At 33.4% G+C, this 26,209-nt stretch overlaps 1 protein-coding gene across 3 annotated transcripts in view; it reads left to right on the top strand.

The window, feature by feature from the left end:
- SREK1IP1 (SREK1 interacting protein 1) overlaps nucleotides 1-26,209 on the top strand; it is an 88,723-nt gene that overhangs the window by 52,683 nt on the left and 9,831 nt on the right. The window contains exon 5 of one of the 3 annotated variants that reach the window (XM_051991231.1): nucleotides 6,436-7,943. The exons of 1 other annotated variant lie outside the window; for it this stretch is intronic. In XM_051991231.1, the coding sequence (XP_051847191.1) occupies nucleotides 6,436-6,628 (193 nt within the window). In that variant the 3' untranslated portion in view covers nucleotides 6,629-7,943. Of the gene's footprint in view, nucleotides 1-5,807; nucleotides 5,833-6,435; nucleotides 7,944-26,209 lie in introns of those variants that run through there. One more of the 3 variants, XM_051991247.1, reaches the window with a different exon arrangement.

Below are 26,209 nucleotides of genomic sequence, written 5' to 3'. Positions count from 1 at the left end.
GTACTGACACAAAGAAATGTATTTGCAGAATATCTAATGATAAAATTTTATACTCCTTGGCAGGGAAGGAGCCAATGAAAGAGGTATTGCAAAGAATGAGTAATATTTAGTGACTAGTTAAGCTTTTGGCAGTAATGAAGAGGCAGTAATCAAAAGTGAATGAATTAGCATAAGATGGAAAGAAGAGCTGACAGAAAAGGACAAAACCTGGGAGCAGTCACAATTCAGAGGCAGAGAAAAGAAGTTGGAGAAGGACATAAAAAGAAGTCAGTCAACAGAAGAACTGAGATAATAGATTGTCAAAAGAGTAGATCATTTCAAAGAGAAGGAGGATGCAAAAATTTAGGAGAATGAAAAGAAAAGTTTTTTATTATAACTTTTTATTTCCAAAACATATGCATGGGTAATTTTTTCAACATTGACTCTTGCAAAACCTTCTCTTTCAGATTTTCCCCTCCTTCCCCCTAATCCCTCCCCTAGATGGCAGGTAGTCCAATATATGTTAAATATGTTAAAATATATGTTAAATCCACTACACACACACACACACATACATACACATACACATATTTATACGGTTATCTTGCTGCACAAGAAAAATCAGATCTAGAAAGAAAAAAAAAACCTGAGAAGGAAAACAAAAATGCAAGCAAACAATTACAGAAAGAGTGAAAATGCTATGTTGTGGTCCACACTTAGTTCCTACAAGCCTCTCTCTGAATGCATATGGCTCTCTTCATCACTGAACAATTAGAACTGGTTTGAATAAACTCATTGTGGAAGAGAGCCATGTCCATCAGAATTGATCATCATAATCTTGTTGTTGCTGTGAATAAGGATCTCTAGGTTCTGCTCATTTCATTTAACATCTGTTCATGTAAGTAACATCAGGCCTCTTTGAAATCATCCTGTTGGTCATTTCTTACAGAACAATAATGTTCCATAACATTCATATACCATAATATATTCAGCCATTCCCCAAATAATAGGCATCCATTCATTTCCAGTTTATAGCCACTACAAAAAGAGCTGCCATAAACATTTTTGCACATGTGGGTCCCTTTCCCTCGAAAAGAAATAATATTATTGGTATTTCTAGAAGTGGTAGAACCACACAGAAGAGTAAAAATATATGGAAAAGAGAGTAGGTAAGTGATGGCAAAAATAATAGTAATAATAGGAAGCAGAGGTAAACTGCTGTATACATTTGTTAGTTGAGGGAAGAAAGGGAATAGAATGATAGCTAGAGAAAACACATGGGTCAAATAAAGCTTTTTTAGAGTAGCAGAAACTTGAAAATGTTTGAAGACAGAGAAGGAGGAACCAGTAGAGCACAATTGATGATGCTGTAGAGAAAAGTGATAAATAAAGAATAAGGTCCCAGAGGAGAAATGTAAAGGGATGAGACTGTGATCAACTGTAATCCAAAATTGATGTTCTATTGTCCTTTGCATTTTCTTACCATGCAACTAAGTGGTATAAAGAAAGTGAATGACAAAATTCATCTGGAACAGAATTGGTAAAATCCCACAAAACTCCCCAGTATAGCAGGAGTGAGATTAAAATGTAATTGGGCAATGTTTAACAAAATAAATAAAAATACAACATAGATTATGTTAATTTGTAGTTTTTCTAAGTCGAATATAGCCAGCAGGAATCCTATTATATTATATTTTGATACTACTGATCTAGTCGTAATTATCTCTAAAAGTGATAAGAAAAAGAGCTATCATTTCCCTCCACACATACTCCTAGCCAAAAATTATATATTAACAGTCAAAGTGGAGTTTATACTGCAATCACCTGTGACCTACTAACAGGTGTAGGTCCTTATGCAGATGTCGCAGCACAAATTAGTTATTCTGTAGCAGCATATCAGCAAATTGCTGATAATGCTATCAAAGCGTGGGCTTCTCTTCACAATAAAGATGACAAGGGGGGGGCCTTCACAAAAATAACACAAGGACCAAATGAACCCTTTGCTGACTTTGTGGGATGCTTGCAGACAGCTATCACAAGAACAAATGGAGAAAATGCAATAACAGACATTTTGATAAGGCAACTTGCTAAGGAAAATGCTAATGAGGTTTGCAGAAGAATTATACTAGGACTGCACAAGGATGCTCCTTTAGAGGAGCTCATAAGACGCTGTGCCACAGTGGGCACAGGTGCCTTTTATAGCTAGGCTATGATGCAGACTTCCCAAAATCCAAACATGAGAAGACAGAGTCCCTCCTGGCAAGGGACTTCCAGAGAGACTCGTAGATGCTTTCAGTGTGGAAAAGTAGGACATCTGAAAGCTCAATGTTGGTATAGAGATAGAATGGGAAAACAAGATGGGAGAACAAGACCCCAAACCCCATGTCCAAAATGCAACAGAGGCTTCCATTGGGCCTCAGAATGCAGACAGATTCAGGGAAACGGGATGAGGGGCCCAGCCCCAGGGCCCAAGGCAAAAAACACTTGGGGCATGATGGCAGCCAATGGTGCACCCAGAGAGTGCCTAGAAGTCCAGTACCCAGACATGACCAATCAGCCAGAAAGCCATATGATGGGAGAAGGGGATTACACAGTCAACCAGCCAGGAAGCAACCTGATGGCAGAAGGGAATTACAATTGGGGAGAATAGAGCTGTATGCAGCTGGGACAACTGAGATACCCCCTGGAGAGGTGAAATCTGTTCCTCTCCAGCCTATGGATCCCCTACCTCCAGGCACAGTAGGCTTGACCATTTCACCTCCTTTTTGTATGTACAAAACAGTGTCCATCCACACACTGATGTGGGAAACTGGGGAATGTGTAGATAATATCCCAGTCACTAATACAGGTAGACAACGTGTGACTTATCACCCAGGAGACATAGTAGCATCAGGTTTACTCATACAGAATCCTAATAAGCAGCCTGGTGATAGTCACCCAGGTTCTGACTCCAGACCACAAAATCCAGGAATATACTGGACAGCAGCTGTAATGGCTGACCGATCTATGCTCACTATCTATATAAATGGCCTACCATTGGAAGGATTGGTAGACACAGGTGCAGATCGTACAGTCATTAAAGGTGCCAATTGGCCCAGTCACTGGCCAAAAATTAAAGCAGACAACTATATGTCTGGAGTAGGAGGATCAATAGCAGCTGAAGTTAGTGCTGCCCCTATGAGATGGACTTTTAAAGGCAAAACAGGAGTTTTTACTCCTTTTATAGTTGAAAAACTCCCCATCAATCTGTGGGGAAGAGACGTTTTACAACAATTGGGGTTAAAAATGAGTACTTCGGTTTTTTAAGCAGGGCTGCTGTTGAAGGCCTGCCAACACTTTCACTTGTTCCTATCCAATGGAAAACTGATACATCAGTGTGGATAGAACAGTGGCCCTTAGGTAGCGATAAAATTCAGCCCTTATTAGATATAGTACAGGAGCAGCTTGAACAAGGGCATTTACAACCTTCTCTAAGTCCTTGGAATTCCCCAGTGTTCGTTGTAAAAAAGAAATTGGGAAAATGGAGGATGCTCACTGATTTAAGAAAAGTGAATGAACAGATGGAAACTATGGGAACTCTTCAGCCTGGACTTCCATCCCCTACTCAATTGCCTAGAGAGTGGCCTCTTTGGGTCATCGATATTAAGGATTGTTTCTATTCTATCCCTCTGGATAAGGAGGATATGAAAAGATTTCCCTTTTCAGTGCCCAGCGTTAACTTAGCTGAGCCTTATAAAAGATATGAATGGACAGTTTTGCCACAGGGAATGAAGAACAGCCCCACATTGGGCGCCAATTGTTGGGAGTTCAAATGTTGGAGTTCTTGTTCTCAAAACACAGCCGGTTTAGCTTAGAGCCCTCCGGATGTCTCCAAATCCAAAGGTTCTGTCCTTCAGCCTCTGCCTCTGCTTTCTTCAGCCTCCGACCAACACAGAGATGGAATGAATCTCTTGTCTCCTTCACTTGGGGGTCAGCTAGCTTTCTGGTGAGTCTTTCAGACCAGCTTGGTCTCAGTGGGGGGCATGCAGGAGCCCAGCCACCAACTCCTCTCCAATGCAGCTGAACTCTCTTCTGCGACCAGCCAGCCAAGTGGAATATATATTCTCTCTTGTCTTGCCTCGGAGAGAGGGCTTCTGGCGTAACTCCGCTGAAATCTGTCAAAGTGCTCTCTGCACCAGAGTCGCTCCTCTCCAGTCCAGCTGAACTCTCCTCTGCGACCAGCCAGCCAAGTGGAAAATGTATTCTGGAACAGCTCTCTCTCCTCATTGGCCTTATATGTGAATCTTCTGAGAGAATGGGATTATGGGTTTTCTCCCATAGTGCTCTCTGGCCCAAAGAGCTTTAAGGGAGGTGTGAACACAAAGGTGTAAACACAAGCATTGTACTAATTAGTTCTACTTAGTACTTTGTTTCAGGTTCTGGCCAAAATCTTCTTGTAAGATTAGATCAACTCTAATTAGTTAGCAGTTTGTAAGGATTCCAACATTAATAATGTTTAAATCTAAGAGAAATTCTAGGATATCAAACATTATACAAATAAAATATCTTGATAGGAACATATGTTAAAGATACAGCAATATTTTTTTTCCATATAGAAAAATTTCTGTCATTCTCATGTAGGGTTCCTGTTTCTAGATACCACTCAAACCTGAAACCTAGAGGTTGTCAATCTCTGTTCATCCTAAGTAATTAAAACAGAGAAGGCCTTGAACTTGTTCAATAGAGAAAAATATTTTTTTTAATATATTCTCGGTTTGGTTTTTTAAAATATATTTTAAGATTAGTTTTGGGTTTAGAGTTGTTTTTTGTTAAGTTATTTGCCCAATTCAACTTTTCCAGTTTTGTTCCCAGTTTTGTTATAGTTTATTAATAGGTATGGGTGTGGGTGTGTAAATGTGTATATGCATGTTATGTTGTCTCTTGTCTCATGTAACATGAGAGCCAGAGAAAAGTAGCATGTTGCACAAATGTATATATAATTTTAAAAGTTTGGTTTTGATGTAATGGAATGAAGTTTAGGAAACTTGCTCTCCTATTTATGTCATTTCTATGAATTTGAAAATATTGGCAAACAGGAAAAAATACAGCAAAGGGTTACATGGTCTTGTTTCATAAATACAATTCTCACTGGACTGTTCTATAAACTTCTACTTAATTTGTCCACAGATGTGGGAAAGGGAGGGAGGGGAAAGTGGTAATGAGCCACATGCTCATGGAACAAGAAATCCAGCACATAGTTCAGACATGTGGGGGCCAGGGCCAGTCAAATAGGCAAATGTCTAAAGCATTGAGACAATTCCCTGACATCATAAGTTGCAGAGAAGGTGCTGAACAGTTTCAATAAAAGAAAGTTGCCTCACGAGTTCTGTAAACCAAATGTATCAGACAATGCTCTGAAGTGTTATATACAGCTCAAACCAGATTAAAATATAACTAAGAAATGTTCAACAAAATAAATAAAAATTAAATTAAATATAGATAACATTAATATACGGTTTTCTAAGTGAACATGCATCAATAAGGAGCCTTATTTATAGTTTAGGATCCCTGTTTCTATTTGAGTTTGACTCCATTGCCTTAGACCAGTGAAACCAAGTCAGTCCCATGTCTGTCTCTTAAAAAAATATACTAATTTTTGTAGTGTTTATTTTTTGTGCAAACAAATTAGATAAATATATAATAAATGAAAATTGCTACTTAAATTGAGCTTTTTTAAGTTTTTGTATCATAAGGTTATAGAATGAAAAATAAAAATTACAACCAAATGATTTTCTCATTAGGTTTAAAACATGTTGATAAATTGAAACTGAGAAGTTTGTATTTTGTAGTTTTCTCTAAAATAAACAAATATAGACCAGCAGGAGGATTTCAGAAAGGCCTGAAGAGACTTACATGAACTGATGCTGAGTGAAATGAGCAGGACCAGAAGATCATTATATACTTCTACAGCAATACTATATGATGATCAATTCTGATAGACGTGGCCCTCTTCAACAATGAGATGATCCAAATCAGTTCCAATAGAGCAGTAATGAACTGAACCAGCCACACACAGCAAAAGAACTCTGGGAGATGACTATGAACCATTACATAGAATTTCCAATCCCTCTATTTTTGTCTGCCTGCATTTTTTGATTTCCTTCACAGGCTAATAGTACAATATTTCAAACTCCGATTCTTTGTGTACAGCAAAATAACTGTTAGGACATATATGCTTTAACATACTTGACATGAATTGGTCATCCTGCCATCTAGGGGAAGGGATGGGGGAAAAGAGGGGACAAATTGGAACAAAAGGTTTGGCAATTGTCAATGTTGTAAAATTACCTATGCATATAACTTGTAAATAAAAAGGTATAATAAAAAAATTTAAAAAAATAAAATAAACAAATATAAATTTTTGTTCAATTTTCTGTCAGCCATTGATTTGATAACCTATATTTATATTATCCATAGGTCTTATTCATCTAGTTCTACTGAAGAAGACACTTCTAAACAAAAGAAACAGAAAACCCAGAAGAAGGAAAAAAAAAGGGAGAAAAAAAGCAAAACAAAAAAAGGAAAACATCACAAGAAGGAGAAAAAGAAGCGAAAAAAGGAAAAACGTTCTTCATCTTCGGATAGTTCAGACTCTTCTAGTAGTAATTGAGATATCCACCCATTCTTCTGACATTTTATGTTTAAGAGATTTGAATTTGCTTCAGTAATTTTGCTTTGTATTAAAATATATCTTCCAGGAAAGCATTCCTCTATGTTTAACACCAACACTGCTTTTAACCTACCTGAATTAATAACGATGAAGTAATAAGGATTATTATATTATTATAAGGCAATCTTGTTAAGAGCCATATCTTATTCATACTCCTTAGTGTGCTTTTCTTTTCTGTTAACATTGCTTTAGAAATTTATTGTGAAGTATCATCATAATCAACAGAAAAAGAACTATCTATACAATTAGCCTACCTGATTGTGGATGCTATTACCAAATGTCTATTCACCTTCCCAGGGAGCAAATCTAGGAAGTAAAAAATTTTCTTATGAAGCAGATTCCTCCAGACATTCAGCATCTTTCCCCAAATACTGCAAAATCAAGTAGCCTTACATTCTATTATGTAAGTAATAGTTTAGTATTTTTATAGACACAGACTTTTTGAATGATAGACAGAAATAATATTTCCTTATGAGTCTCTTTTTTTCCTTAAATAAATGGAACATACAGAAAAGTATGAAATGCAAGAGCTTTGTTCTAAGTTTTACCCTTATGTGAAACAATTTTTAGTAACTGCCTAGTTTGAGTTTTTCTCCCAGCTGTAGTGTTTTCTTATTCTTTAAAGACCAATCCATTTTGAGCATTTATTCCTAACATTGCTGCTCTACTTAAAATTTAAAGATAATATTTTTTGATCAGTATTTATAGCAATAACAGCTGTGTTGTTTTATAAATGTGCCACATTGGCCTTAGAACCTTCATTCGGGTTAATTTTTTTTTTTGTCAGATGGAATATCAAATTTTTATTAAGCTTGTTTCTATTAGAGTAGTGCAGGAATTTTTATATTTGAAATTATATACTACATTTTGTGAAATAATTTTTAAATACTTTTGAAACATTTGACATTAATTGTTGAGAGTTCATAAATGACTAGTTGGAATAGAAGAGACTTGATTTTTCATTTGTCCATAAAATTTAGCAGATGCATAAAAGATTTTTAATAAGGTGTCAGTGAAGAAAGATTGAAGATCTTTACCTTATCATCTGTTTGGAAAATTAAGAGCTACAGAGCCTTATAAATAATTTATCCTCATTGGATAGAATCTTCTTACAAATATAAATTATATATTTTAGTATTCTCAACCACAAACTAGCAGGCTTAAGTAACCTATCCTAAATTTTTTTCTTTAATAATGGCCAACATTTTTTATGGTTATGATCAATAAATTAAAGATTTATCACATTGTATCAGCATTTGAAATATAACATTATTGACCTATTGTCCACTAGCCTTATATCCTGAGCACACAAACAACACTTCCTGGAGCCTCACTTGAGAGTCTGACTTCAGATAAATTCATTCAGTGATACTGGAGTGAAGGGATCTGTGTTAGGGCATCTGATTGTGCCTTTTTCCTTCACATTGTTTGAGACAGAAGGTGACTTTTGACCTTTCTTAATCTTTTTATTTTTAAAGATGTTTTTACCCTACGTCCATCTCCTGAATTTCCATGATGCCATATCCTCAAATGTGTTTCTTACAGTTTGGTAACCATGGAGACTTAGGTACCTTCAGCTGCTCCTAGATTACCTCGACAGTGACAATTCAGCAGTTGTCAATTCAAGTCAGTTTGTTATGAAACCTTCATTCCTATGAAGTAGTCATTCCCCAAACTCTCAGTAAGAGATTCTGTTTTTTAAATAGTTTAGACAGTTCCTAGAAAAGACTGGCCAAGATGGCAAAGTAAATTGGAAGCATTACAGAGCAATTTCCTTCCACAATCACTCCACTAACACCTAGAAAATTCAGGCTAAAGCCTGATTGGAAAATCTGAGAAAACAGCATAGTAAATCATTCATGTTCATGTTGAAGGACAGAGGGCTATGGCATTAAGATGGGATCTAGCTGGGAATGCATTGCATGGAGAAGTGGAGGAAATGAAAAGGGGCTTAGGACTCTTCAGAGGGGCAAGAAGAGGTCCTAGATCCAGCTAGAACAGATGTCACCTGGTGGGTCTAGGTAAACTCTAGTGTTAGATCACAGATTGGTTCAGTCTAAAAAGACTTACACTTTGGGATGGCTAACCAATAAAGAGTGGTCCCAATCATGGTTCAGGATTGTGAGGACTCTGACCCTAGGAATGGAATAAGATTTCAGACCCAGTCCCCACCCCAAGCTGATGAGTAGAGTAGGAAAACCAGTAGAGGCTATTCAAACTTAAGAGGTGCCTGCAGTTTTGTTCCTCTGAACTGAACTAGCTGATGGTGATTATATTTAATAGTAGCCTGCTGAAGCTCTAATTAAGGGCAAACCCACTGTTGTGTTACCCAGACCTAAATCTCAGGCAGACCCTTGTTAAGCTCAATCAGGTAAGCAGCAGTCAGGTTACTATCATTTTGGAAATGAAAAACTGACAGATCTCAGCCTGAGTTGTCCATGAGCCTCTTGAAGAAAGCAACATTCATTGCCTAATAAAAGCAACAACAAGACTTAAGAGAATACAAAACCAAATAACTTCCAAACATTCCCTCCAAAAGATTATGGAGCTTAACCCTAATACAAAATAAATTTCAGGAAGACTAGAACAATGAGTAAACAATGGCAAAAAAGAGAATGACTCCAAAAGAAGCACAAGCAAGTTTGTGCAATTAGAACAATTAGGATTCCCAAAAGAAATATTGCATCAATTAAAGGATTTTAAATGATTTTTTATAAATAAGTAAATATGCTAGATGAAAGAACTGGGAAAGAAGACCTTTAAATGAATAATTTGGAAAGAGAATTAACACCTTAAAAATTGGAAAAGTCTTACCCGAGCAAAATAATCTTTAAAAATAAAAATGCACTAAATAGAAATTAATGACTTCATAAAGCAACAGATATTAACACAAAGTCAAAAGATTAGGGAAAAAATATATCTTGTTTCAAAAACAAGGACCTGAAAAAACATCAGAGAGAGATCATTTAAGAAGTATTTAGACTGTCTCAAAGTCATGGAAGTATTTCAAGAAATCATGAGACAAAAAAATAGATCTTTTAGAAACAGAGGGCAAAAAAGAATTCTAGAATCATCTCTTATAAGAAACCCTAAAATGACAAGCACCAGAATGCAAATATTCAAGGCACCATAATTTAGTTGACAAACAATTTTCATTATGTAAAGGAGCAGAGAGTTGGAGATATGGTATTTCAAAAGACAAATTATATAGCATTAGAATCAAGAATAATTTACCCAGAAAAACTAACTATAATCACATAAAGGAATGGAGAGGGTCAGGAATGGACCTTTGGTGAAATAGAACAGTCCCAGCTATTTCCAGTGAGAATACTAGAGATTCTGTGAAATTTTTGAAATACAAACATAGGAGTCAAGAAGCAAAATAAATACAAATAAGCAATCATGGGAGACTTAACAAGAAGAACATGTTTAAATTCTAATAAGAAGAAATGATATAAACCTGATATCAGGGTTCACAGAAGGAATTAAATAAGACAAAGACCTTGGAAGCAGTTTTATTTTTGATGTTTATAAAAGAAGAAAGGGAGGGGAGAGGAAAAGGAATACACTAAGAGAAAGTGGAAAGTGAATTGTGGAGAGAAACTATCTCATGTAATCAGTGTGTGCAAGTAGAAGATAGAAGGTTTATTCAAGGAAGAAAAAGTAGGAGTGAGTGACACATGAAAGTCACATTAATCTAAACTTGTCAAAGGAGGGAAGACTATACCAACAATTGGGTGCAAAATATAGTTAACTACACAGGTGGAAGAGGGTAGATTCTGGGAGTTAAAGAAGAAAGAAATGTGTATCCAGCTCTTAGACATGACTTTTTTCTTCTATTATTTTTTGAAATTTCTAAAATTGTGAATTGCATACAAACTGCTTTATATAAAAGTATGGACTCATCACATTGAATTTCTGGAATGGTTGCCATTTATATGAATGATCTTAGAGTGAAGGAGAAATTACTCAATTATTGACATGATTAATTCCTAAATCTTGAGCTTCATAAATTTTATTTGTTATATCCATATGCAGTCTCTTTGCCTGGTTTCAGGTATAAATTCTGATTAATTTTCTTCTATAATGAGCCCATAACTTACTTTAGGAATTGAATACCCATTCAACAGCAATAAAAATTGTCATTTTTATTTCTACTTTTACCAGTTTATTATAATAGAAAATGAACAAATATTCTTCTGCAGTATGGTGTAGCAGAAAATGCATTGGAATGAGTTCCAAGAGACCTAGGTTCTTATATTATCTCACTTGTCCTCAGTTTTCTTATCAGTAAAGTTTTAGGTGGTTGGCGTTTAAAGTCTTTTCTATCTCTTACACATTAATTCATTTAAGAGAATATAAATTAAAATGTTATGCTATTTCACAAAAGCTACTTCCATTTATTAATAACAAAGAAAATTCTGGTTTATATAAATGACTTGCCAAAATAGCATTTTATCCAATAAGTTGATATTTTAGTGCTCAACTGTAGCCCCTTTACAAATGTGCACAAATACATAAGCATACAGACAAATTCACCTTTATCTAGATTAAAAAGGGAGACATAGATCTTTTAAAAGGGGGGGGGAACACATCAAGATGAACTTTTAAGGTCCCATCACATAGAAATTTCATGATCTCAGATCTTTTTGTGAATCTAATAGCTCAAGAACGAAATGAAAAAACAAGTACATGTTAATTAATACAACAAATACAGCTCATAAGTCATTGTAAAAAAAATTACATTATTTAATAAAAAAATAAAGATATATATCTAGGAATTTTTCTTCAATCACAACAAATTTGATTCCAATTTAGAAGGAAAAATTACTCTAAGCAAATAACATATAGGATGTATATCATATCAAATGTTATTTGCTTACTTGTTTTCTCATTTTTATCTTTTTTCTTCTTTCTAAGACTTTTATCACTAAATAAAGTAGTAAAAAATTAAAAACCATATAATGACTTAAGCAGATTAAAGCAACAAAATATTGAGTATTTATCAAAGCTATGTGAAAAATTGGAATTACACAATTCTGCTTTATTTGACATGGAATCTTTTCCACATCAGCATTCAAAATGACATTTATTGTTCAAGATTCTAGATCTTTAGATTTTTAAACTTTGTTTCAATAATCTATATAATAACAATATATTATTATGGTACATAATTATGTTACAATATGTTAACAATATAAAACCACACTAACCTTTTCCTCAACCCAAATATTCATCAGAAGTAATATCTGAATGTAACTGTTAAGATAACCAATTTTTTGTATTGTTAACCTAAAAGCTTAAAAATCAATTCACAATAAATCCACAACATAACTGCCATAAATTTTCACATTTCACAAAAATGAATAACAAGCACTATACATTCACACAAAATGTCATTCTTTTAGTGAAAAATTTTCAACTTTCAGACTTTGATGCAGTATTAAAAAGCAATTGAAAAGGAATTTTAAACAAACAAATTTGAACTATTTCTTTGAACTTGACATGTAATTCAATGCATTTATTTGACAATAACCTTAACTCATGAGTTGTATTGCATTGATGGCCTATAAGATTTGCTCAGATTTTTTTACTAGAAAGTTTGGCAAAATCTAATAAATGATGCCCACCTCTCTGGGTTTTGCCTATGTGGGGTAATGAATCTTTTCTTTTGTAAACTGAGTCGTGGCAAAAGGGTCAAAAATAAATGTCTATCCTACTTAAGAAAATAAACATGCTCAAGTAAAATTTGCTATAAATTGAATCCTTTTACTCCATTTATTTCCATTAGAAGTTTATAGCTGAACATACTGAGATCACAATTCAAACACAAATTTTTGAAATCACACAGTTAAGGAAAAATAATGACTTTATGTTAATCAAAAGCTGATTAACCTAACACTCTTAATTTTATAGGTGAGGAAATTGAGGTGGAAATGGGCTATAAATGATTTGGCCAAAGCCACATAGACCATAAGCACCAAAGATGGGGAATCCAGCTCCTCTGACTCCAAAACTAGTCCTCTCTACACTGAATAAAATAAAACTCCTGTTACTTACCACAGAGGCCCTTGTAATCAAATCAAGGAAATAGAACTGCACATGAACTGGCATTAGTATATGGACCTTCTTTATTATAATGGGGAAATTAAGAAAAAAGTTTAATAAATAAAGGTTGCTCTGAGAATCTTCAAGAGACTGGACCCAGGAAATAAAGTTTGTTTGTTATCTCACCCCATGTGTAATTATAAACAAAATACCATTTCTTATTAAAAGAGGCTCCAAGATTATTCAACTGAATTTTCAAACACTTATAACATGGTGAAAACCTCATGTCTTCTTCATATGTGGCAATTTAACTATTTCTACCAAAGTATTTCATTAACCTGATTCCCTGTTAACAGTAACCACATCTTTGAGCAAGACATTTGAGTCATGAGAATTTTAGTTACTCAAGGAACAACTAAATTATCATGGAAGGATTTGTGAAGGGGTACAGGGGGTAAGGGTATAAGAGACAGAGAGGGAGAGGGGTAATTTTATGTCACTGTTGTTTTGCTGAAAAATTACTTCTGAAATTGCATCTAAAATATATGCTGTTTTCCATCTTATCCTCTCACCAAATATCTAAAATGCAGTATTTTTAGCAAATGAGTAATGTTGATTTGTCATATCCATCTTTTCTTGAATGATCTCATCTGCATCACATGATGTTTCATTTGTTGAATTTGAAACTGCACTCGAATTAGTAGCTTTGGCTTTTCTACTTGAGTTACCTGTAAAATATACAAAATACAATTAAATAACCATAGGAAATTATTATATAAAGTTAAGTTTTTGAATTTTTGCTAAATTTAAATGGTAGAATAATTTTTCCTTAAGGAGCAACATTTTATAAAGCAAAAGCATGATACTAAAAATCATTTCCTATGCTGTGAATGTGATATAATTGATTCTGAGAGTAAAATAAAAAAAAATCTGATGAAAGTGAAAAGAGTGGCACAGGGAACAGAATGCTGGGCATGGAATTGGGAAGCTTTAGAGTTCAACTGCCGGTTCACACTATCTGTATGACTCTGAACAAATCAGTTAACCACTGTCTGCCTCAGTTTTCTTAATTATAAAATGGGGGATAATAATAGTATTTACCTCCCAGGAAGATCAAATGAGATGTTTGTAAAACACTTAGCAAAATTCTTGGCACATAATAAATACCCAATAAATGCTTGTTCCTTCATTCTCTCTCTCCTTTCCCAACACAACAGCAACACAAAATTCATTTTCTTTCATACTTTGTTTCTATGATTCTATGACAGAATCATTCTAGATCAGAAAGTATTAATAAATCATATTTCTATGGCACTTTAATTTGCAAAACAAACCTGTTCAGTAAACAGCACAAGTACTATTATCCTCATTTTACAGATGAAATAACAGATTTAGGGAGATTTTAAGTGGTTTACTTAAAGTTACACAGCTAGCACAAACCTAGACTTTATTTTAAGTAATGTACACTTTCTACTATGCCAATCTATCTTTCAATTCACAATTCCAAGGCCTTATTGATATCCAACACTTTTTGTAAGGCTATGTCTCCACTGGGGGGATGGGAAGTTATATGGTGTAACCAGTCTATTCATCTTGATCAGAATAATAGTCAACATGAGTGTGATTTATGAGGGCCAGCAAAAGAAATGCATTGGTTGCACTATGCTCCATAATTCTTAGAATTTACTGATCATGAACATCTTATGGTCCAATTGCTTCATTTTGTAGATAAAACTGAGACCTAGAAAGATAAAATGATTTAGTCAGTAAAACAGTTAAGGTCAGAACCAATACCTTGACTCATTTTTTGTATTCTTTTCTTTCTATATGTGTCTTTCAATCATTACATATAAACAATCTGAGACTACAAGCCAATGTTAGCAGAATAATGATAATTATAATAGCTAACATTTATATATGGTTTTCTATGAGTTAATTATTAGTTAACAATTAATTATTATAATTATATATGATCAATATAATTAGCTAATGAAGCTAATCACTTCATAATTATTGTTTCATTTGATCTGCACAGCTGTTAGAGGTAAGTACTTTATTATCCTCCTTTTGTGGATGTGGAAAATGAGGCACAAGTTAAGAGATTTGTCCAGAATCCTATAGCTAATAAGTTCCTAGGACCAAATTTGAACTCATTCCTGAAGGCTCTGTTTACTGTGCAAAAAAGCTGGATTAGAAGTAGAGTTCTTACAATGTAAATATTCACTTATTAGAAGTTGGGTCTGAAACTATTCATTTTAACAAACATGCTTGATAGTTGTCTCTTTACTAATGTGAAAAAGTTTCCAAGGCTTTATACTAGAAGGAAGAATTCTAGTCCACCCACTACTTTTCTTCTAAACTTTTCCAATGATGCTAATAAATTACTGTCATCTTATGCCTTTAACATCTTGTTTGCCCCTAAAATCCTGTCATACCTCATTATCATAGAACTGAGTCATCCTGGATTTTCTGTTACAGAATTATACACTGCAGCAAATTTTACCAAACTGGAAAGGTATTGAATTCAGACCTTGGAATAGAATATGTCATTTCCGGACTAGTCAAACTCTGTTTGGAGAGGCTCATCTCCATCAAGCTGCCTTTCAGGCAATGCACTGGAGAATGGAGGAGAGATAGAGAAAAGTAAATCCCAAAGTAGAATTTTATTTGACAAGGCAGAATATATCTATTTGCCTGACAAATAGCTTTTTGTTCATTCAGCCTGGATAACTGTGAAAGATGGTTAGTTTCATTCATTTTACTATCATACATAATGAGGAATGGCTATCAAGAAATTTGGGCATATTGGAAAATTTTTTGTTCTTATTAGAAAAATGGGATGAATATACCTTGGTATTAAATTAGAATTTATATGTAAATATTTTAGTTCCTGAGACATGCACCATAGGCAGTGTCTTAAAGTAAGAGTACTAAATTTGAAATCAGAATGAGTTCAAATCCTACTTTTTCCACTTATGTAATATTTTGCAAGTTATTTATCTTCATGGTGCTTCAGCCTCTTCATTTGTAAGAATGAAGATGATAGACAAAAGATCAAAACACACACTCAAAAAAGAGAACAAAGTTAAAGCTCTTACATCCAAAGCCTCCAGGAGAAATAGGAATTGGTCTCAGACCACGGAAGAGCTCAAAAAGAAACACTAGGGAAAAAATCCCCAATTAAACACTCTAATAAAAATCCTAAAAATCAAAGGAAAGAATAAAATTGAAATAAAAAAATATTAAATCAATAAATAACCCTAGCTTCTGGTTTTGTGGGAAAAATCAATAAAATAGAAAAGTACTGATTAATTAGGTTTTTTTTTTTAATAATGAAAAATAAAAGTACCCATATCAAAAATGAAAAGGGCGGATTCACCACAAAAAAAGGAGGAAATTAAAGCAACTATTAGCATGTATTTTGTCCAACTATACAGCAATAAATATAACAATCTAAGTAAAGTGGATCAATATTTACAAAAATATAAATTGTACAGATTAAACAAGAGAAAATAGAATATTTATAAAATCTTTTGGGGAAAAAAATTGGACAAATAATCCATGAGTAAGCAAACTTCTCAGGACAGTGAATTCACAACCATTATACCAAACATTTAAAGACAATTAATCCCAATACCATATAAACTATTTGGAAAAAAATAGGCAAAAGACTCCTACCAAATTTCTTTTATGACACAAATATGGTGCTGATACCTAAATCAGGAAAAGCAAAAACAAAGAAAGCTACAGACTAATTTCTCTAATGAATATTGATGCAAAAAATTTGAAAGTATTAACAAGGAGATTACAGCAATATATCATATAGATCATACATAGAAAGGAGGGCTGGTTCAATATTAGAAAAACTATCAACATAATGACCCTATCAATAACAAAAACAACAAAAATTACATGGTTATCTTAATAAATATGGAAAAGTCTTTTTTTAATACATAAATAGTATGTAAAACCATTAGGAAGCATTATCTGTAATGGATATAAACTAGAAGCCTTCCCAATAAGATCAGTAGTAAAGCAAAATTTCCCATTATCACTACTATTATTCAATATTGTTATAGAATTATGTTAATAAGAAAAGAATAAGAAATTGACGGAATTAGAATAGTCAGCAGGGAAACAAAACTATCATTTTGGAAGTAATGTAATGGTATATTTAGATAATTAATTAAAAATTACTTGAAATAATTAAAAACTTTAGTAGTTGCAGGATACAAAATAAACCCACATAAATCAACAACATTTCTATATGTTACTAATAAAGTCTAACAAGAAGATATTAAAAAGAGAAGTTCCATTTAGTATAACTATCAACAATAGAAAATACTTGGGAATCTATCTGCCAAGACAAATACACTACATGAACACAGTTGCAAAACACTTTTCCACAAAGTCAGAACTAAACAATTGGGGAGATTAGTAATTGCTCATGAGTAGGCTGAACCAATATTTAGAAAGTCACAATTCTGCCCAAATTAATTTACTTATTCAGTGCCATACCAAACTACTATAGCTATTGAGCTATAAAAAATTTAACAAAAATTATCTGGAAGAACAAAAGATCAAGAATATCAAGGAAATCAGTATTAGGGAGGAGGGGACAAGGGAAATGTGAAGGAAAGTGACTTAGCAGTATCAGATCTCAAACTATATTACAAAGAGGTGATTATCAAAACAATCTGATACTGGCTAAAAAATAGAGTGTGGATGAGTGGAACAGATCAGATACACAACACAGAATAGTATATGACCATAGTAATCTAGTGTTTGACAATCTAAGATATAAGATTTGGAGACAAGAAATCATTAACTGGCAAAATTGCCAAGAAAACTAGAAGATAGTTTGGTAGAGATTAGATATAGATCATCATCTTACACTCATACCAAGATAAGGTCAAAATAGGTATCTGATTTATATCTAAAAGATAATTTTATAAGAAAGTCAAGGGAATATGTAATATTTTATACATCATGTTTTTAGATAAGAATAAAATTTATGGCCAAACAGGAGATAGATAAATGGATAATAATTTTCATTACATTAAGTTCAAAACTACTTCCACAAACAAAATTGCCAAGATTAGAAAAAAAAAGACAAGTAGAAAAAAATTATTTTTATAAATGTCTCTGACAAAGGCCTCATATCTTAAATAAAGAGTTATTTTCCAGTTAATAATTGGTCAAAGAATATGCACAACAGTTTATAGAAAAATAATCAAAGCTATTCTCAGCAATACAATGATCCAAGACAATTCTTCACAAAGAAAAGGGAGGGGAAGAGAGAATAGAATTTGTAATTCAAATAAACAAAATGTTAAAAATTTTATTTACATGTAATTGAGAAAAAATAAAAATTAAATGAGAGATAAAAAAGAAATGATGACAAAATATATAGTTTAGCAAAAAAAAAAAAACTCATTCAATGAGAAATATGGAAGAACTACAAACAAGAAAAGTAGAGAATTTGTAAAAGACATTTTAATAAACTATTTTCTCTATCAAGGAGAGTAAAACCATTATACTTGAACTCACACATTGCAGTTGTTCAAGAGTAGGCAAAAATGGTACTATAGAGAGAACAGAAAGGAAAAACAGCTAAACTGGATCAAATACATGTTGGACATGATACAATTGGGAGTGCATTGAGGAAATGATAGATGAAGCTATCCAAAAGAAAGGAAAATATTTAAAGGGTATTAGGTAAAAGGAGACCAAAACAGTTAACAACCTATGGTCTGAGTCAAGTTTACTTTTATTTTGCTGTGCTTTCCTAATTTGTTCTCTAACTTTATACTGATATTTAACATGAACTTTTTTCTCTGGCTATTTTGACAAAAAAGGGGAAATTGCTTTCTGACCGAATTTGAGAGGAGTTAGTTACATTTAGTCACAGGCAGGATGATTACACCATCTCTTGAGATTCTTCCAGTTCTAGATTCTTGGTGCAATGCATTTTTCCTTCTGCATGCCTTATTAATATAATTCCCTGTCTCTCTCCACCTGCAATGAATTCCATTTGTTATCATAAAAGGGGCTCATTGACTAAAATTACAATCCTATTACTCTGTGTAGTTATATCATTCTTCTTACATGTAGAACAAAGCATTTTCTCCTTTGGTAATCTTATTCATTCCTACATATTCAACTGCTACCCCTATGTAACTAACTCCCCAGTCAATCTCCAGCTTTGACTCTCGTCTAAGCTCTAACCCTGCCTCTCCAAATCTCTCAGTAATCTCTTCATGGATGTCCCAGATGTACCTCAGGAATAATGTAGACCAAATTGAAGTTTTTCTATAAAAACTTTTCATTTTACAATTTCAATGACACAACCATTTACATGGTCTTTTAAGTTTGTAACTTTGAAGTTATCTATATCTTCCCTCTCCTTTACCTTCCAAATTTAGTTCATTTTATTTCCAGAAAAATCTCTTAAATCATGTGCCTCCTATTCCTATTGCTACCATTATCAATCATCTGGACTATATTGCATTAGCTTTCTAATGGGCTTCTTTAACTGTTATATATCCTTCCTATAATCTGACATTTATACTACTGCCAGAGATTTGTATTATGAATCAATCTTGTGACATCAATGTCTCTTTGAAAATCTTTAGTGAAACCCTTTTGCCTACTGGGCAAAGTTTTTATGCTTGATATTAAAGGCTCTAACAACTTAACTTTTTTGGCATTGGGTTAAATTACTGCTCTCTAGAGAAGACTTTGCTTGCTCCTTTCTGTTGCACTTATGGATCATATCTATGTATGTCTTTCTTTTAAAATGTAGGCATAATGAAAACAGAACATCTTTTCTAAATTCCATATTTTCTCCAGTGCCTAGCATAGTGCCATATTAATTTCAGGCACTTAATAAGTGTCTACTGGAATTAAATTTGAATTTGAAAACTTTTCTAATACAAACAGTTATTTCATTCTAAGTTTATTTTAGTAAGATCATTTTAAAATATTTCTATTTCTAACTTTTCTTTCTTTCACATACTCTGACATTAAAATTCAGCACCAACTGAAAGCTTGATGAAACAATGAAGAGATGTTTATGAAGATAATTGTGTTTTATATGCTTTTCTTTTATATATATTCAGTTATGGAATTAATCATTCAACAAATAATTTTTGAGTGACTACTAAGGAACTGTATATCTTTATATAATTCATAAAATATAGATGTTAAAGAGGCCTTGAAGGTCAGCTAGTCCAAGTTTCCATTTAACAAATTAGGTAATTTAAGTCAACAGTTCATACAAGTAGAAAATGTAGGACTTGGACCCAAGTCCTCTGACTCCAAATCCAGTGCCTTTTCTTCACAAAGAGTTATTGATAAGTACCTTACTCACTTTTAAACAAACTATGTGATTTTTTTTTTTACAGTGGTAGTTTCTAAACACAATGATATACAATTATTATAACCTGTGCCTTTCTAACAAAAGTAAAAATGGAAGAAAATTACTTAGAGACAAGATTGAAAGAACAATCAATTGCTCAGCAATGGCTCTTTGGGGGGGGAGGGGCTTTCCTGAAGCAGTTCTAAATCCTAAGATCATAACACAAAGACTCACTCTCAAAGCCATCATTAAAAGTCTTACATTATATACATCAAGAAGAATGAATATAGATGTATGTATACATATATGCACATATATGCATGTGTGTGCATACATACATAAACACACACATGATGAACTAAATAAAAATCATCATCAAAAGAAACCTTAGTAGGCAGGAAAAATCTTACTCCTAAAGTTGATTGAGGAAGGAAATATCCAAGGTCCTGAAATCGGTTTCTCTCTGCGCATAAACCCTACTTTCCCTAAAGTTTTTTTGAATTTTTTATAACAAAGAAGAATTTCAAAAACAATAATCAAGTTTGGGAGGTTGCCTTTCTTTTTAGAAGAGATTGTTTTGTGGGAGAAAATATCATCTGCTGAAACTTTTGTTTGTTTTTTGGGTGTGATTTCTTTATCTATTTAATATATTACCTCAGAGGTTTTGACCATGCTTTTGATTTGCAAAGCATTCTGAATCTGAAATTGTGCTTTTGCCCTTGTGCTCTCAAAAGACACAACTTTAGGTTTCTATTTCTTTCTAACCACGTGTTTAGTGAATGCTTATTGATTGATATTTGCCTACAGACATATCAGTCTCCAATCATTGATTCAATTGAAACTTCCCAAGGAAACATCTTGCCCCAATAATATGTACTTTTCCAATGACACTATTCAACAAAAAACAAATGTTTAATAAGCATTTACTATATGTACCATGAACTATGCTCAGTGCTAGGGATACAAAGCAAAAGGAAACAAACAGTTCCTTCCCTCAGGCAACTTATATTTTAATGGGAGGAGGCAATATATGCACTAATTCTGTCTTTATGTCACTCTTACATTTAGCTAACATTGAACAATAGGGTCAAAATCTAGTTGGTAGTTTACTCTTTGAAGATAAAGATTGTGTCATGTGCAAATTTGTATTATACATACTGTCTAGAACAATGTGATATGTAGCATATATTAATAAATATTTACTTATGAATTTATAAATAGTTTTTCAAAATGGAAGGACAGAGAAGCTAAATGGTAGAGTAGATTGAGCACTGGCTCTGCAGTCCTTTAATCCAAAATACCTCTAAAACAAACCAAAAAAAAAAGATAATAGTTATCTATAGAGGCATTATGGCTGCCTAATAATATAAGTAATAATGTGGTGACAAAGTAAGAAGACATGAATCACCAAGTCATACAATTCTGTAGCTAGGTCCTCAGAACCAAAATGAAATAGAACTTTGGGACAATTACTTAGATAGCTGATTGCAGATAATGACACCAGGAAACAAATTACAAGGCTGGCTTGGAGTTATCTAGTTGTAAAAGGGTATTTCAACTATTCAAACATCTGTTGTAGATCTTTCTTTGCCAAAAGTAGAGCATCTGACACAAATCTTGCCTTGTCTTACTGATAATTTCACTTTCCAAAAGGTGGAGAAAGTGATAAATGAACTAATAATCTGAACTCTATTTCTGAAGTAGAAATAATGAGACCATTAGACAAGGAGACATCTGGATATGGTCTGAAACATGTCCTCAGTATAAGAAAAATAGATTTCAAAGTGCTCACCTAAAGAGTAATTAGCATCACATGGTATAAAGTTATAAAAAGAAAGCCCCAAAAGGATGGGACACTTAGGAGACTGATGATAAACAAACATGATTCTAATGAAGAAAAAAAAAAAGAGACCATAGTTTTTGAGAATTTGATGAAGCTATAGATATTATCTAATCCAACCTTCTTGTTTTATAGATGAGAAAACTAAGTATGCAGAGAAATCAAGTGACCTACCTAATGTAAAATACCTTGTAAGTGGTGTAGACCTATAATGATGGAATGTATATCTTACAATCAAAAGTATGCTGTTAATATTTAACAAATAGATTTCCAGAAGAAAAAAATACAAGACAGCTTAATATGCATTATAACACTTTATCACTTTCATAAGTCTATTAATCCATAAACTATTAAGTCCAATTCTGAATATGTAGCATTTATCAATTTCTCAAGTATAAATATTAACAATGAAAATCTAGTAATCATTTTATGAGCTGGATTCAATATACCACTGCATACAAAGAAATGCAACAGAAAGGAAAAATGACAACAACATTGAATGCTAATTATAATAGCCAACTTAGTTCCAGAGATGAGTAAGAAATGTATCTTCTTCCCTTAGTTATAATAAAAGATACTGGGGTATTTTGCTGTTTTCTTCTGCAACTCATTTTACAGATGAGGGGATTGAGGCACATAGGGTTAAGTGACTTACCTATGGTTATGTAGCTAGTATTTGTGATCAGATAGAAACATTATGGTAAGTGAATGGGAGCTCAGGTCTTTCTGATTCCACTCTCCCAATCCCTACTCCCAGTGCTCTATGCACTGCACCACCTAGCTGCCAAGTATGAATGTAGAGTATTGCTAATACTATCAGCTTTGGTTAAAATGTTGGTTGATTCTAAAGAATATTTTTTCATTTCCTTTTTATTCTTTGCTTTAAGGGAAAGCTTTCAGGGTAGGGAATTGGAAGGTATGTCTTCATAAATGAAGGTGATGTAAAAATAAAAGATAGCTATAATTTGTTTTTAAAGGAGAAATTTAATACAAATAAATGTGGACTTTTACACTTAGGGTCATGTATCCATTTGCACACATATAGGGTGGGGATGTTGGTATTATAAAGGCAACAGTTTTTTCAGAAAAGGAGATAGGGTTTTTAGTGCACTGTAAGTACAAAACATAGTGGGTCATAATAGCTAAAGAAACTAATGACTTCCTGAAATTCAGTAAGAGTGGCTTAATAATTTTAAAAGGTATTAAAAAAAATATAGGCACAATGTCCAGAATGAGAAGCAATGATTCTACTGTGCCCTTCCCTAGTCAGATGTCATCTGAATTATTACGTTCAGTAGACTCTATAAAGCCTATTTACCTCTCCATTTGTCAAGTTCTTCCTGGGGTTTTAATTTTGTTAAAGGGCACATTTCATTCATCTCCTGACCCTATTCTAGCTCCAGAACATCAAAACCATTCTCTTGCATGCTCCCATAATAAAACAAGATCAAGATAATACATAACTTAAACTGATAGACACTATTCCTTCTCCCAGTTTTTCAGCTCCCTATTGTGTGTTGTCTTTCCCCATCTGAATCTAAGCTCCCTGAGAACAGGAATTGTGATTATTTTTGCTTATATTTGTATCCCTATTACATAGGGCCTGATCCATGCTAGGAACTTAATAAATACTTGTTTCTTTCCTTCAGTTCTAGGCGTTTTAGGGAAAACACTGCAAATTGAAATATGTCAAAAGGAAAATGATCAGAATAATGGAAAGCATGGAAACCAAGCTCTACAGGGACTCAGATGAAGCAAAAAGGGATATTTGGTCTGAAAAGAAGCCTCAAATATTTGAAGGGCTATTATGTGAAAGAAAAATTAGACTTATTCTGTTCATCCCCAAAGGCCCAAAGTAGGATGGATGAGAAAAAATCGTAGAGGCAAATTTTAGCTCAACATAAGAAGTAATGTTTTTTTGTTTTTTGTTTTTAACAATAAATGTGATCCAAAAGTGAAATGGATTTTCTTGGGTGGCAGTAAAGTCTTTGTCATTGAAGGATAGCCATTTTGAGAGATGTTATAAAATTAAATGACTTTCAAAAATATTTTTAATTTATGGAATAAAATAAGCATTTCCATACTATAGTATAATTTTTAAAATAAAATGATTTTTTGAAATCTTTCCAAGTCTAATATTCTGACTATAGATGATTTTCATATTGTAAAGAATAGATAAACTATGAATAAGAGGGAATTAAAGATTAAGATAGTGAGAAAATATCAAGAGAGCACCCAATAATTATAATTAAGTTTGTATGCTATACTGGATGAATTATGCCATAGAGAAATCATGCAGCCTTCTTAATGGTTAAACCTTATCACAGTATTTGGGGCATAGTGTATTGCCAGTGTTTAAGCAAAAATAGGTGACTGTCTGAGATGTTGCAGAAAAAATCACACAACCTAGAGCTGTGCTTTATTTCCTACTACTGGATAGTTGAGGCTGAGGACAATGGATCTCGAGTTCTAGAATTCTGAGTTACACTAAGAATAAAATCATTCAGATGTTTCCACTAAGTTTGGTATCAATATGGTGAGCCCTTGGGAGCAGCAGGCCACCGGACTTCTTAAGGTGGGGGAAAATGTTCTGTTCCAATCAATCAGTCAGCAGCGAGGTCAGGCCAGGAGCAGTAAAAGGAGTTTACACCAGATGCCCTGAAACCTCTTCTTAGTCTAAGATTCTATGCCCTAGATTCTAGATGATTGAGACAAAATTATATTTATGGTCTGATTATTTGGCCTATTGCTTTATTTTGTCATGTAGAGCAACTCGGTCCATGCACTTATCCTGATCCAGTTTGATGACTCTAACCAAATTCAATCTAACAACAAGATGGTTTAATCTCATGATCATTAGATTCCTTTTTTTCCCTCAATAATATTTCATTTTTCCAAATTCATGTGATGATAGTTTTGTACATTCATTTTTGTAAAATTTTGTGTTCAAATTTATTCTTCCTTGCTCCATTATTTCTCCCCTTCCCCAAGAGAGCAAGCAATCTGATAGAGTTTAAATATGCGCTATTCCTTTAAACATATTTCCATATTTGTCATGTTGTACAAGAAAAATCAGTTCAAAAGTAAAAAAAATATCATGAGAAAGAAAAACCAAACAAAAACCATGATGATGAAACTATTATGCTTCTATCCACATTCTATCTCCATAGCACACTCTCTTCTTCTCCTTCTCCCCTTTTCCTTCCTCCCCCCCTCCCTCCTTTCTCTTTCTTTCTTAATGTGAATGGTATTTTCCATCTCAACTCTATTGGAATTGCCTTGAATCACCACAATGTTGAGAAGAGCCAAGCCCATTATAGTTAATTATCACATAATCCATTATTACCATCAACAATGTTCTTCTGGTTCTACTTACTTCAGTCAGCTTCAGTCATATAGATTTTTCCAGATTTTTCTGAAATCAGCCTGCTCTTCATTTCTTATAGAACAATAATATTCCATTACCTTCATATACCACATCTTATTCAGCTATTCTCCAGATGATGGGTAGCTACTCAATTTCCAATTCCTTGCCACTACAAAAAGAGATGCCTACAAAAAATGCCAAGCATTTTTTTACATATTTGAATCCTTTTCCCTTTTTTATTATCTCTTTGGGATAGACACTAGTAAGACTGCTGGATCAAAGGATATGCATAATGTTATAGTCCTTTGGACATAGTTCCAAGAAGTTTTTCCAGAATGGTTGGAACATTTCACAACTTCACCAACAATGTATTAGTGTTCCAGTTTTTCCACATCCTCTCCAACTTTTATTATTATCTTTTCCTGTCATCTTAGTCAATCTGAAAGGTGTGATTTGATACTTCAGAGTTGTCTTAATTTTTATCTCTCTAATAAATAGTGATTTAGGGCATTTTTTTCATATGACTAGAAATGTAAGCCCTAAATTCAAAATAGTATTTTAAGGAGATCTTGGTCTCATCCTGAGGTCAATGAGTTTATAGGCACAACTCCCATTAATTCTACCATAACTTCTTATTCATCTGTTGTTGTAATAATCTAGTTAACTGCCAAAGAAATATAGAATGAAATAGGCAGTCTCTTCTATTTCCAGGGGAGACTGGAAATCTCAAAGCCTCCATTAAAGATACAGATTTTCCTCTACTGCCTTGGGACCCTGGAGTAGCCAATGGGATAGATGCCACTTTGCTATGGAAGTAGTTTACTTTTGTGAATTATTAATGTATAATAGTACTATAAAGATAGCTGTGTTAAGAATTTGGAGGAAGAGTGGGAAAATGAGGGAAAT

The sequence above is a fragment of the Antechinus flavipes genome, chromosome 1, assembly GCF_016432865.1.
Source record: "Antechinus flavipes isolate AdamAnt ecotype Samford, QLD, Australia chromosome 1, AdamAnt_v2, whole genome shotgun sequence".
Classification (NCBI taxonomy): domain Eukaryota; kingdom Metazoa; phylum Chordata; class Mammalia; order Dasyuromorphia; family Dasyuridae; genus Antechinus; species Antechinus flavipes.
This window is presented reverse-complemented; position numbering and strand designations above follow the sequence as displayed.